The following is a 15,333-nucleotide window of genomic DNA, read 5'->3' as shown; positions in this document are numbered from 1 at the left end:
ATATCTGCACTCTGCTTGACCATCTTCACTAAAACATGTTTCAAAGCATTGTCTGTACGTTATATGGCTTTGCCCTATCATGAACTCACACACGCACATACACAAAAAAAAACCCCTGCTGATGTGCTTTCACCACATTCTCTTTTTCAGGAAAATCCCCACTTGGCAAAGAAGCAGAGCCCGTCAGGAATCAGGAAGGAACATGAAGGGAAGTGGGTATGAGATTTAGCAAAGCAGGAGGAGAAAAGCAGAACTCCCAAGTGTCAAATAAGGACACCTTGGATTAACTGGGCTGGGGAGTGTGTGAACAGGAACAGTCTTTGTGTATCTCAGTGTAGTAAGAGGAACAGTGAGGAGGCCAGACTAAAATAAATCTGAAGTTGTCATGACACAACTGAGGAATCAGGGGAATGAAGGATGATTAATTACTTGGCCGTGGTAGCAGATGCTTCACTAGACTTCACCAGGTTAGTGAGAGAGAGAACAGGATTGACTGTGTCATCTATTTGAAACCAACATATTTGCATAATTAACCTTAATTTCCTCATGGGATTAATTTTCTACTTGTTACTTGAACTGTCATTCTCAGTTCCACAATGGCTGGGACAAAATGTGTTTTTTGATTTTAAAAGCTCTGAGTCTTCCTTTTCTGCTGCCAGGATTTCATAGCTGAACCAGACATCCCAAAATCCAGCGTCATTCATTTAATACCAAAGAAGGTATTCAGAAATCTAAGGAGTGCAATAGTGAGATGGCTGATCTGAATGAGCTCTTCCATTGCTAGGAATTTATTATTGTTATTTTTTTCAATTTTTTAAGGGTTCACATTTTCCTGGTGCCATCCATATTCTCTGTTTGGTGAGTCATCCAAAGACAGCAGGATTGATAAGCAGAACAAAAAAGATGGCTGTTGAAAGAGAAAATCATCACAGTTACCACTCAGTTTTCTCTGTAATTATCACAGAATCACAGGGTTGTTAGAGTTGGAAGAGACCTCTAGAGATCATCTAGTCCAACTCTCCCACTGACGTAGGATCACCTACAGCACATTACAAAGGACTGCATCCAGGTGGGGTTTGAATGTCTCCAGAGAAGGGGACTCCACAGCCTTCCTGGGCAGCCTGTCCCAGGGCTCTGCAACCCTCACTTTAAAGAAGTTTTTCCTCATATTTAAATGAAAGTTCCTGTGTTCCAGCTTGTGCCTGTTATCCCTCATTCTGACACTGGGAACTACTGAAAAGAGGCTAGGTCCATCTTCCTTGCACCCACCTTTTAGATACTAGTATACATTGATAAGGTCTCCCCCCAGCCTTCTCATCTCCAGGCTGAACAGCCCCAGCTCTCTCAGCCTTTCCTCAAAAGGGAGATGCTCCAATCCCTCAGTCATCTTCATCACCCTCCTCTGGACTCTCTCCAGCAGTTCCCTGTCTCTCTTGAACTGGGGAGCCCAGAACTGGGTGTAGTATTCCAGCTGTGACCTCACTAGGGCAGAAGGGGAATTCTTGCCATTTCTCTCTATGGGAGAAACAGGCAAATCCTGAGATAGGGGGTCATGTTGCCCCTATGCCCAGAGGCAAGAGTTCCTCCATACTGCCCCATTGCTTTCCTCCTGGGACAAACAGGACCCAGTCAGAGAGGACATGGGCAACTAGTGAGCAGCTGTGGCTGAATAACCAGGGGCTACTGATGCTGTGGTCTCTGGCATGATTTGCAACACTCCTCCCTCCCTTTCTTTATTTCACTCCATTACTCCTTATTATAATGTCCACTCCAGTTTTCAGCAGCCTCCAACTGGAATCAAAAGCCCTTGTACAAAGTCTTGAACATATGCATAGTAAGAGACAATTTCTATTTTAGCAGCTAATGGCTGAATGGAAGATAGGGAGGGGGGAAAGAAAATATCTTCAGACTGATATAAATGCATCAATATAACTGTGAGAAAATATTTTATTTGCCCATCCTTTTTTTTTACTCCTTTGAAAATGTGAGACACATCACTTAAATATTTACATTTTTATTTTTTTTCCAGTTGATGTTACTCACTGAATTCACAGAATGTCTCAGAGAAAGAATATGAAAATTTCTTAATTTAAAAACTAAATTTTGTTTGGTCTATTTTCTTTCACATCCCTTATAAATCTTTGAAAACACAAAAGAAGTCTATAAACAGCTGAAATGGTCTCTATTTACACTTTCTTTACTGTCAACACACCCAGCATTTGGATAGAGATGTATTATGAGATATATTTATTAGCTTTTATAAGAGATGGATCTCTCCAGTAGTACAGCAAATTGAAAGTAACTGCTCTGGGGATGGGGTGAAGTCTGAGTCCAGTTAAGAAAATGGCATACCTGTCACTGGCAGTGTCACAGATGAGGTAAAGGATGGATGAGTTGAACCTACAAAGGGAGAGAAATCTTTTATTTCGTATCAAATTGCTCTTCTGGTGATGTGTCAAAGCAGTGACAAGGACAGAGTCAGGCTGGGTCTGACAGCTCTCCCTCTGCACAGCTGACTTAATGGTTGCCATATTGTTTCCTGGCCATCAATAGGTATTTCCAGACTGGATAGCAATGTATGTGCTGATCTAACATCTGTTAATGGAAGGTATGAAGTGAACATGTAGATGTGGTGCTTAGGAACACGGTTTAAGCTCTGGATATCTTAGAGTTAGGTTAGTGGTCAGACTTGATGATCTTAAAGGTCTTTTCCAACCAGAATGATTCTGTGATTCTATAACTGTATCTTCCATGTCAAGGGATCCAGCTAAGGTCTTTATCTTGTTCTAATTGGGAAGGGTGACTGTCCCAGTGCTAAACCAGGATTTGGAAACATGGCTTCCAACAGGACCTCTGTAAAAGTCTGCCCACAGCATCCCCCCACCTCCGTGGTGGCTGGAAGGGTAACAAACACCTGGGGACCGGGTCCTTCCACCTACAGTAGTTCTGCCTGGCACTGAGACAGCCCAAGAGCCTCAGTGCTACCACAGATACTTGGGAAAGGGGCTCTGGTTTATCTCTGCATCCTGAACTCATACATTGTAGAACTGGGAGAGGTGCCTTCCAAACAGGTGGGTAATTTGAGAGGGACAGAGGTCATGAAGGTTTTTGGTTGGGTGGTTGGGTTTTTTTTGCATTAAAGCATCTAAAGGCATAAGAGCAAGAAAAAGAGGTTCTGTAGTCTCATTTGAGAGCCCTGCTGGCTCCCTGAGCAGTGAAACTCAGTGGTGCATGTCCTGCTGCATCTGGGTCTTTAAAGATGACAATGCAATGTTGGTTGGTTTTTTTGCTGTCTCTTTGGTCAAAACAACAACCTGGGTGTTAAATTAAGAATGAAGCCACATTACTCAGGTTTAGCTACAGAGTAGCTAAGCTTTGTATTCTAAACCCTGAGCATCAGGAAGGATGCTTAGATATACCTTCTGGAGTACCTTAAAGTGAAGTGCTAATAGGTGACCTATACCTGACAGGAGGAAGGAGAAAGACTTACTCTCTTTTTTTCATCTCAGTATGTGACAAGCGTGGCTTTATCTGCTCACAAGCTCCTGCAATTTTGCAGTTAGTATGAAAGGACACCCAAGACAAAGTAGGATGCAGCAATGTCCTCCCCAGAGATGTCATCTCCACCAGTCAGAGATGACATCTCCATCAGTGTCAGAGCCCTGAGGACTCTGATCTCTCCATCCTGAACCCCAGGCAGATTGTTCCTTAGGATTGCTGTGCTGAGTTGGGGGGCTCTGGGTGCTGCATGAGGAGGTCATGACACTGATGTAATGCTAAAGCAACCATCTTACCTGGCTCAGTAGTCTGTGACTGCCACTCATTGCTGCAGCTGCTGTCATTGGTGCATTGTATGTCAGGGGGGGTCCAGATGATTTTGCCATTCACCCTCTTACACATGAAGGTGCCAGAGGTGGGGCATCGCTTCTCATAACCACTCCAGCATTTGAAATGTAGTACTTGCCCCACATAATAATAATGTTTTTTCTGGCTTAATGAGGCATGGGGAAAAGCCTTGGGAGGACCACAAAAATCTGAGGGATCACAAGGCAGCACATGGTTAGAGAAGAGAGATTTTACCTACTGCTTTTTTAATTGAAACAACATGATTTACATTCTTATAAAACACAAGTAAGCAGGATACACCAAGCTTTCCTCATTCTCTGTTAGGATAAAAACAACACATTCTCTTACACCATATCCCTTGTTCAGTCAAGATACTATAGCAATTGGGGTTTTTTCTCTCTGACCACTGAAAGAATTAAAAATTACTCATTGTTCTTACACTGCTTCTGTGGAAATCAACTGGAAAAAGTGTTAACGTGTGACTGTGCTCTTATTTACCTTTCTGGCCAAACTCTGAAATGTTTCCTTGCTTCTGGGGTGCAGGACTCTGTCTTTTTCTTTCTGGCTTCTGTGTAACATCTGACTTCCTCGTGGGAGCCATTGACAAAAAAGTTTTCTTTTCTGTGGGAGAAGTTTTATTTGCTGAATTAGAGCAGAATGAATAGCAGGGCAAAGGCAGAACACCCAGACTTTGAGAGGCAGGATAGAACTGTTGCAAGTTCTAATTTTCAAAGAGCAAAAGATGGTTTGTGAGAGTAGTGCCCGGATGTGCCTTACGCTGAGTAACTCATTGGAAAAATATCTCTACAAATGTATCAAAAGGACAATAATCACTCACCAATGCATTCAAATTCCTTGTATTCCCAATAGGCACCCCCCTCTGAGTGCCGACATCGAATTCCCAAGTACTGGCCTCTTCTCCTGTCATAGCCTTCATCACAGTCATAATAGAGTTTAGTGTCCAGTGGATACGATTCAGCAACAACATCCACAAAGTCAGTCCTTGGAAGAGCTGGGCATTCTTCTGCAAACAGAAGCCTGAAGGTCAGGACAGCCTGTGCATCTACCTTATTCACCAAGGACCCCCCCATCTTTCTGTCTTACCACTACAAAATCATGCACAGAGCTCAGTGAAGTATCTGGAACCTAATCCTGCTCCCAGTCACTGAGGGATTAACCTGGATGTCATCAAGGGATCATGAGTGTAGCAAAGCTTTGTTCCTTTGCGTATCTCTAAGCTAAGGAGAGGCTCTGAGTGTGGGCCCCTCAGTTCCAGAAGGACAGGGAACTGCTTGAAAGAGTCCAGGGCAGAGCCACAAAGATGATGGAGTGGAACATCTCCCTGATGAGGAAAGGCTGAGGGAGCTGGGTCTGTTGGTCTTGGAGAAGAGGGGACTGAGGGGTGACCTCATCAATGTTTAGAAATATGCTCAGGGCAGTGTCAGAAGGACAGAGCCAGGCTTTGTGCAGTGATGTCCAGTGATAGGACAAGAGGCAATGGGTGCAAACTGGAACACAGGAGGTTCCATGTGAATCTGTGAATCTGGAAGAACTTCTTTCCTGTGAGAGTGACAGAGCCCTGGGACAGGCTGCCCAGAGAGGCTGTGGAGTCTCCTTCTCTGGAGACATTCAAAACCTGCCTGGGCACGTTCCTGTGTGATGTGCTCTGGGTGATTCTACTCTGGCAGGGGGGTTGGACTGAATGATCTTTCCAGGTCCCTTCCAACCCCTAAGATTCTGTGATTCTGTGTTTCTGTCTTGTGGAAAAAAAAAAAAAAGTGAACATTTTTAATTTTAGTTTTAGAAAAGCCCTCCAAAGCCTTCTTCATATTGGAGTTAGTTGTTGCCTTTGATTTTCTAAATGTAGATTTATTCAGGATACAGCAAAATTCCTTGGGAATGTCTCCACAAAGTGACATGAAGCCTGTATTTGTTCAGGCTGTTTTAGTTAGGAGGGGATGATTTTACTCCCTTCTCATTCTTCTAGAGGAGAAAGGATGTTCTGCAGTACCATTGCTTCTTACATTAAGCTGTATAAAATCATATCATAGAACTGCTGCCTGCACCACTGAGGCATAATAAATAAAAATCAGCCATTAAAAGTGGCAATCACCTATAAGCAAACACTGGAAAGGGGAATAGACTCTCAGTTCTGCCTGAGCACAGCAAAGACCAACTTACTGTGAAAAAAAGTTTGCTAACCTAAATATAACTTGTCCCAAAACAAGGACGTGAAGTGCTATGTCCTCAGCAAATCATATCTAATTATACTTCTCAATCAGTCAGAATTAATTAAGTTAGATCATTTCAGTGCACTTGAAAAGCTCCCTGAAGCTGAGCTGGAGAACCATAAGTTGTTTAAGGCACTACTTAATGTATATTTAAGGATTAAAGGCTGGGAAAATCAAATACAAAACAGGTTGGTTGCATCAGGGCTGGCATTTGGGACCTTTGGGTACATGATTTGTGTCCCTTTATGCTTATGTATAATAGTAACTGCAATTATGAGTAAAATTTCTTAGTCTTTGTCTTTGTCTTCACATTTTCTGCAGCCATAATTAATGCAGCTTGAGCAACCAATAAGAATGACTGTGAAAGCATTTTGAATCCCTGACAGTTGTTCATCATTTGGCATCTGCCCTTTACTCCCAAAATGCCTTCTCCTTGAAACAAAGCCATGTCTTGCCAACAGCAACCCTATCAGTGACTCCCAAACCCACCCTGCAATGCTCTTTTCTTTCAGAGCCACCCATCATTTTCTTGCTTTGATATTTTCTCCCCTTTCTACTTTTCATTATCTTGCCACTTAGTAAAAGTCCCCAAGTTTGAGGAAGGCAACAATGGAAAGTTCTCTGAGCAGCTTAACAGCTAAGCTGTGTAAGGGATGTTTTAATCCCCTTGTGTCTTGGTGTTATCAAAGGGTTCTCCTTGTAAACTACATCAGGCTGTGGCTTCAAGAGAAGTGACTGTACCCGAAATAGTTAACCACATGGTTTACCACAGACTGTCAGGGTGATTAAAATTAAAGACTTATCAGATTAGCAGCAAGTTGAGATCATGTACTCTCACTTTCCCTGAAAGCTAGAAGCATGTTTCCCTTGAGACTTCAAAAGCCTCTTTGAAGCAGACTGCAGATCTGAATCTCAGCATGAGGCACTCAAACCTGCCATTCTTTTGTTTCTTCACAGCTTTTAGCCTACTCATCACAAAGGACAACTGTTGCTTTAATTGGTGATGGAATGAAGTTCTGGTTCTTCAAAACTTCCACAGGTCAGAGGATTGTGCAGAACCGGTGCACAGGAGTGGCAGCAAGTAATACCCATGAGGTCTGGATCATACTGCCTACACAGAATGACCTCTGGAGTGACTCATCCCTAGAAGTTCATTCAGTCCTTGTGCCCAAGGAAATGTATGGTTTGCTCCTAAAATCAGCATCCCTGCTCTCTGGGTGATAAAGGATTGAGGGGATAGGAAGGAGCCAGGAAACTAGGGAATGGCAGTGTACATTTACTCCTTGGCTAGATTTTTAGGGGAGATTAACTTTGCTTTTTTGCACCTGATTGGGGATTAGTCTGTCAATTTGTTTGAGTTGGTGTGATAGGAAAGTGTAAATCTTGTAAGAGGCCAGCAGATCCAGGTGTAACCCAGTACCCTCTGCTGGCCCAGTTTTACACAGCCCAGCTTTCCTCTGGATTCTGCATCCCTCCACTGCTACTCCAGGGCTATACTCCTGCTAGTATTACTTTACAAGACTGCAGACACATCACCTTCTCCTCTTGGGGTTTTGATTGCCTCCTTCCCACATCCTCCACTTTTCTGTTCCCATGACAAGGTGCTGTGTGTCTCTATTTCCTTCTCTTTCCATTCCAATGTCCTGTGTCCTTCCTTTCCTTCATTCACAAGCTTCATCAGCCCCTCCACCACCACTCTCATTTGCTGTACTCCAGCCGTGCCCTGTGATTCCATTTCTTTACACTTAGAGGCACAAACATGATGTATTGAAAATGGGCAAAACAGAAAGGTTGGTGTAGTTATATTCATGAGATTTAGCACTGCTAAATGGGTTGAGGAATTACTAGAATCCATCTCTCCCAAAGCAGCTAGGAATCTGCATTTTTCCCCATATTAGTGGATTTTTGGTGCCTACAACCTTTCTGGAAAATTTGGTACTTGCTTCATACATTATCATATAGTAGATGGAGATGTGCCCTTGGAATTAGAACAAAACTTGTGAATTCAGTTTACAGGCATCTGTGAAACATAAAAAATAATTCCTGCACCTTCTGGTGTGCTCCCAAAATTAAGTTTGATAAGATTTTTGAGACCTGCAAGCCAATCCTTGTAATCTCAGCCACAAGATAGGCGGGATTCATAGACTCATAGAATCTTAGAATGGTTTGGGTTGGAAAGGACCTTAAAGATTATCTAGTTCCAACCCCTCTGAATGTTCAGTTCTTTCAGTGCTTGGGTTTCTTCTTTGAGGATTCCCATTCAAATACATTATTGACCCAACACAAAACTGCTCACAGTAGGCGTGCTGGAAGTATTAGGATTTCTGAACCTTTCCTGCCTATTTCTTCTCCATGTCTGAGTTGGCAGAGCAGTGTTAAGACATGGCATCAGAGCACCTCTTATCCAGAAGAAGTGACAGGGGAAAGTTTCTAACAGGTATTTTTAATCTTATATAAACACCTACAGTGAGTCATGCCATGATAACCTAAACTCAGAATTTCCTCTGTCATGTGACCACGCGTCACTAGTTCTGACGTTATTCTGATGTCAAGCTAAGAAGGCAAGGTGCAAAAATAGGACAATTTCCCCCTAAGTACAAAGGCAGTGAGATGGAACCAGTAGGAAACCAGCTGTTCTGAAGATCTGGGTAGAAGAAGTAGAAGAAACCAGGGAGTTACACACCTGCCAAGCTCAGAGATGAAGAGAACCTCTCCCCAGAGATACCAAAACATGCCAAAAATGAAGATATTTCCCTAGATGTGCCTGAGAAGCTAATTCAGCCTTGGGGCTTTGTGTGCTGTCTGAAACGATGTATTCTCTAAATAGAGCACGATCTTGAAGATGAAAGTGATTTGAGTGGAGGGAAGGAATTGATACCAGCACCCGGACTGAAACGGTAATGAAACTTTTCTGACTTCAGAACTTATTCCCAAAAGGGCCATTAACAAGCCAGCTACAGTGCTCCTTGCTTCTTTTGCCACTAATTAATGTCATCTATTGTCTGTGTGGATTTGTAAGCTGGCAATAGATTCCAGATGTGGGGCTGGAGGGCAGAACTGAAGTTTAAGGTATTTTGCCTGTGAGATTTTTGTTCACTGTGCTGTAGATTACCCAGAGATTATCTTACAAAGTCATCTCAGTAGCAATGAGTCTGCAATTTAATTGACAGAAATACAGTGAAGATGGAATCACCAAGTGCAAGATTTCATGCAAATGGCAATGAAGGAGAGAACAGTCCTAAGAGGCAGGAGATGGGTTTTAATAGGCAGGAGATAGATTTTAATATTCCTAAAAGTGGAGAAGGGGCATGTCTTATTCTAAGTATTTGACAGTTCAATGCCTGCTCAGTTTTCTGTACTAGAAGATGTCTCTGTTGGAAAGTAAAATAAACTGGAGTATGAACCAGCAGGAGCTGTCCATGAACCCTTTGTAGGACCATGAGAAATTAGGTTTGTGAGAGATGCACTTCTCTTATCTCTTGGTTGAATCCTGCTAACCACCTGTTTGCCATTGACCTAGACAGTAGACTCTAATACCAAATGAATTTCCATATACAACAAGGCTAGAGTTGGTATGAGAGTGGACTAAGGTTTTTCATGCTAAAGCATAATTTAGCCTCAGGAATCTGCCTTCTTAGCTCCTTCTGTAAGAAGTGGAGCTGGGCAGCCATCTCAAGAAGACAGCAGACACCTAACTTCAGTTCTCCAAGCAATGTTTACAGATGTTTCTCTCTTTTTATTGTCTACAGTGGTGAAAGATCACTCTATATGCTCAAACCGATAATTACTGTGGTTTAGCTAATGCATTGGTATAATTTTGAAGCTCACTTTGCTGTGAGTTCCCAGAAAAGCAACCTGCAAAGTTGTTTTGTCTTCCACTGACACAGACGTTTCTTAACATCTGTCTCTCCTCTCCCTAAGCCCAACTATCCCCCTTCAGCCCCAATTTACTCCTGTTCTAAGGTATGGAGCAAATGTCACCCAGCTGCCAAAAAGCAGACATTTTAGTTCCCTGTGTAGTCACTAGAAAGAGGTTTACAGGAGATGACTCATTGCACCCTTATTTGCAACTTGGTGGATGAACAGTGTCTTGAAAGTGTCCTGTCTCACCCTTATCTGGCTATAATGGGGGTCCATGTGTCCAGCACAGTGGAGACACTGAGGGTGGAGATGGTTGAAATTAAGTAAGACTAATTTTATGCCTGTCCTGGCTGAGAGGCTGGGCTAGGATTGGAGGACTTGGACTGACAGCGTGGAATTGGAAGAGGGAGCATTAGGAAAGAGAAAGTGGTTCCTAAGGCAGGAAGAGAAAGGAAAAGTACCATAAGCACAATGCACTGCATAGAAAATGTGCAAAGTGGAGAATGGCGAACATTTGTTTTTCTTACTTTGTTGTTTCTGGGTGTTTATAACTTTCTTGTTTCCGTGGTAAAGCCACAGAGCTCAAACTCTTGAAAGGCAACCACTGCTCAGGGCATGGTAGCAGGACACAGTGTTTGGTTTTGAGAATATCCTACATGAAGCCTTGTTTTGGTTTGTGACATTTGGGTTTTGACCAAGCTTGGCTATATTTGTGCTTAAATCTGAGACTTCAATAACACCTACCTCTTCAGTATTTTATTCTAAAGGAAAAAAAAAATAGTACTAAGAATGAAAATTTACTTTTTAAACCTCAGCAGAAATCAAGATCCTTTTCTTAGACTGGAGCTTTATCAGCCTTGCCTGTTTTTGGGTTGGAAAGGCAGTAGAGAATAAGAATAGAGAATAAGAATAAGAATAGTAGAGAATAGAGAATTGGTGAAAATAATTGAACTGGTTGAGGAGGTTGTGTTCCAGTCTTGGGTAACAATGAAAAGGTATGGTTGGAATCTTGATTTTAAATGTGGCTTTAGGACTTATCTCACTTGACTTGCAGCCTTGACATGGTCATTAAGATTTTTGTTGGAAGCTCTCAAGAGTGGGATGGAAATTATTTATTAGCGTTGATGAATTTTCTGACCTTATGATGCACTAAATATTTTGCCGAAAAAGGGGGCTGTATATTCTTTATCTGGGGGCTTGGGCTTTGCAGATGGAGAATATGAAGAAAAAGCAGCAGATGGCAGAGTGCTGCTACCTTGGCAGGGCTGAAGAGCAGGCAGGCGAGTGAAGAAAGTCAGGGAAGGACCTTGGAAATAAGAATTTTAGGGAAGCTTTGAGGGAGATGGAGAAAAACATGGTAAATCAGGTTGTTCCAGGATTCAGGAACAGGGTCAGGAGTTGGAAACCATGGGTAGAACATATCCAAAAGATTATTTTGAAGATACAAATAATGGAACAGGAAAAATAGGAGAGACAGAAATGAACATTGATGCAGAAAGCATGGAGAGCACAACTTCAGCTATGAAGGCAACAGTAAGAAAAGTCAAAAGGCAGCAACTTTCTACCAGTAGGTAAAGAGTGGAGGGTTTGCTGTGATAAAAGGGAAGGATAAAACATCTCATCTCTGATAAGGTGGGGAGAATATTTTTTCATCTGAAGACAGAAGCAGATACTGCAGGATCTCTGTACACAACATCTGCTTTTCTTCAGCAGTTTTTTTTCACAATTTTAAGAATTTTATTTTGGGTTGGGTTTTTTTTGTAGCTTATGTTGGTCATTTTGCTGCCAGGGGTCCCTGTAGCTCAAAGGTTTCTGAAGGTATTTGCTCTCTGACTTTACAAGAAATACTTGTATATGTTTGACAAGTTTAATTTATTCTGCACTGTATTTCAAACCCATGGGAGTGAACACTAATATGCAAGTATAATGGTGAAAGAAATTCCTCTCATTTAAATGACTGAGCTGTGATACCCATCTTGTGTGAATGAGATTCAGTTGAATGAAATTCTTCCTTTTTTTGAATTTTACATCTTTCCAGGTTTAACTTTTAAATCTATTCAGTGTTTTCCTATAAGATGGATACCAAGATGCAAAGACTGTAGGAGCACAGACCAGCTTTTACCTTGTATTTACCTTCACCTTCAAGCTTCAACCATGCCTTAATCTTCTAGGCATTGCTGCTGTGCAGTTAAAACGAGATAAATGTGATGCTCTTTACAAGAAAATAGTAATTTTTCTTGTCTTATTTAGCACTAACCTGTAGCTTAATTTTTACTAAATGAATGACCATCCCATACCTGAGTTTCCCCAGATAAATATCAGAAGAATTTGCCCTTGCAAGGCGCTTTGAGATCCACCAGTGAAGCTGTTCTGTAAAAATAAGGCTTTTTATTGTTTTTTTTTCCCCTAATTATATTTATTCCTGATTGTGTATTTTTGCCAAAAACCCTTGTGCAAACATCTATGGCAGGATTTATTTACACAACTGAACCTGCAGTGCTGGGTTGAGTTGAAAGGACTAGGGAAAAGTAATACAGATAGCACTGTATGTACTGAGACATAGTTGATTTTTGACCAGTTTGACCTAGCCTTTTTCCTTTTTCTTTGCTTATGTCTGTTCCCAGGCCTTCTTTTTTAATCCTTCTGAGGAGTTAAATACAATAGGTCTTACAGCCACCCACAATACATTTCTACAGTAAAAGTAATGAATTGATAAAAGGTGATATATCTACCTTAGCATATCATTTGCAAGGAGAAAATAAAATACATATATATATTTAAACATGGGGAGAGACATTGAGAAGAAATACAGGAAACTGAGGCAAGAAGAGCTAAGTGACACAGTGAGGAATACAATGCTATGCAGTTACACATTCATTAGAGCATTAAATAACATCAAAAAGCATTAAACATGGCTGCTCTAACACCCCTCATTATTTAAAAAAAAACCAACAGAGAGATTTCTGATAAATGAGACTTGCCAGCAAGATATCTCACAACTTGTCACAGTAATACAGAAAGTCTGATATGGGGGACCTGACTCATCCCAGAACTGATCCTATTTATCTATGTCTGGCTGAATATCTCTCAGTGATGCTCTTGCAGGCAGCACTGAAACACTTGCCATGGGCACTTCATTGGGCAATCAAAATGACCTGTGAAGGAAAATGTACAGAGTTCGCTGGCAAAATAAGAAGAATTCAACAAGAATAAAATCACCTGGGAGTTAAATATTTGTGAAGGTACTGCCTGCACTAATGAGTTCAGTTCTAAGCTACACAATTTTCCCTCGAGGTGTTCTGCCCCTGGTACAATCTACAGCCCTGCTAGAGCTGGTGTATTGGCAGTCCCAGTGCCATCTGATCTGAGAACCTGCCTTAGGCTCTATCTGCTCACATCTCCCCACCTGGACATCATCAGCAGACACAGAAGAAAATGTCAAAATTATGGGGCACTGAGAATGTAAGACTTTTTTTCCTCTCTGAACTCAGCAGTTCACATTCAAATAGGATAATATATCATCAGATCATTTTTCAGTGAAGCCCAAAGTAAGCAGTGTCACCATTTATAAATGTCTGAAATTTTGCTGAATGAATTAGCTGCCTCTGTTCACATTTCATAGACACTACTTGTTGGGAGGTGTGGCTGCAAGAATACTTGGTGTTCATAGTATCCATAGTAAACTTGGATGGCACCTTTTAACTAATAGCCTTGCTATCCTTTTTACCTGCAGAGGTGCTGACATTTCAGTGTCTATTTTTATATTTCCTAAAGTCACATGTAAAATGGAAAAAAAACAAATTCAAAGAGCTACCTAAAGTGCACAAGGCTGCTTTGATCTGCCCACTGTGCCAGCAATGGGTCAGAGGATACATACATTAGTCAAGACAAAAAAATATCCTGTAGTGCTCTGGGTTGTCTGCAGTTGATGGGTTGTGGGAAGAAACCCCATTTCTCTCATTTCCTTAGAATCACAAATTCCTTAAGCTCTTAACACTTAACCTGAAAGGAGTCAGGATGTTGCAAACATCCTACAGCAGCAACCACAAAAAAAGCAAATACTCCTTTCCCTCCCCAAAAGCCAGAAATAGTCTTTTACCTGACTTGTTTCCCTTGATAGATCCAAACAAGAGCCACATCAAAAGGCACTTGTGCTCCATGGGACTTATTCACATCTTTTCTCTGCAACACTGAGGATGATGAAGATTCTCAGAAGTGGTGAACTGGTGCTGACCAAGCTGGTGAGCCGTCTCCTGCCTGGTTAGACTGGTGGGGAGTACCACCCTGCATGTGAGGCAAGGACTTTTCTTGTTTGTTGGCAAGTCATCATTTCACTGGCTGACTCCACGAGAGAGAAGAGAGTCTGCTCTCTGTTCACGTATTAGTAGCTTTTATCCAGGAAATCAAACTTCATGCTCAGCGCGGCGGAGCGTGTAGTCGTGTGTAGGAAGTGGTTTGACACATCAGAGCTACTGGCTTCAGAGCTGTTCCACTACAGCTAAGGTCAGTAGAAGTAGGTACGATTTTAATGGGGTTGTGCAGCCACTTGACCCCAAATCTGTGATTTGTCAGGCATTTGATTGGGACCATCACTGTAGGATAGTTATCCAGTGCATGACAGTGGAGCTCAGACAGCTCAGACACTACCTGTAGGCTCTACCCACAAAGAAAAGATCCCATGGGATATCATTTTGGCTTTTTGTCTGCTAATGATGAAAAGCCACACTCTGTTTAGTTTTTGAGGTATGCATGCCTGCAAGTTTCTCTTAGTGACAGCTGAAACAAACTTCTGAAGGATGGACTGTTTGGTCAAAAAAAAACCTGTAAGAGAGAGGCTGACAGGTTTGAAAAGGGTTTCTTTTGCTCCTAAGCTGTCTGTGTTTGCCATGCTATAGTGAAATAGGTTCTTCCAAATGTCGGTGGAAAACTGGAAATTATCAAGGAAGTTTTTCTACAGTCATTTTCACAACAATTTATCTTCAGGATCTAGAGAATTAGTTGGGATAGACTATGGAAAACCAGGTCTAAATTATCTGTGCTACTCTTATCATTATTATTACATGCTGGATATTTACTTCTCCTTTATAAACCCTTATTGAATGAGGTTCTCTTAACAGGCATGCTAAGAAATAGATGTAATACATTTTGAAGTGTCACTACAGCTGCACCCATTGGTCATAGCCAGAGACACAGAGGATGTTGTGTTAGTATCTCTGTTCCTCACTATCAGAGGCTCTCCTGTCCTGTGAAATGCAGCTGACACCAGGGAGCTTCTTTTGAGTGAGACCCGAACCAGACATTTTTTTTTTAGAAGGGCGAAAGAAGATGCAATATCCATGGGATGCTGCACAAATATGCATCTACTCCTCCAGCACGTTGAAAGGTGCAACCCAAA

General features: G+C 41.8%; 1 protein-coding gene across 1 annotated transcript; it reads right to left on the bottom strand.

Annotated features, from left to right (window-relative positions):
- Positions 1 to 863: 863 nt before the first annotated feature.
- LOC104394368 (interleukin-2 receptor subunit alpha-like) lies at positions 864 to 14,098 on the bottom strand. The gene is made up of 6 exons (XM_010003953.1): positions 14,038 to 14,098; positions 4,685 to 4,870; positions 4,345 to 4,467; positions 3,795 to 4,034; positions 2,353 to 2,400; positions 864 to 907 (listed from the first exon to the last, which is right to left on the bottom strand). The coding sequence occupies exons 1-6, from the start codon at positions 14,096 to 14,098 to the stop codon at positions 864 to 866; spliced, it is 702 nt and encodes a 233-aa protein (XP_010002255.1).
- Positions 14,099 to 15,333: the final 1,235 nt, after the last annotated feature.

Source organism: Chaetura pelagica, unplaced genomic scaffold, assembly GCF_000747805.2.
Source record: "Chaetura pelagica isolate M959 unplaced genomic scaffold, ChaPel_1.0 scaffold518, whole genome shotgun sequence".
NCBI classification, from domain to species: Eukaryota; Metazoa; Chordata; class Aves; order Apodiformes; family Apodidae; genus Chaetura; species Chaetura pelagica.
Note: the sequence above shows the minus strand (reverse complement) of the source record. Positions and strands in the feature narration are given on the sequence as shown.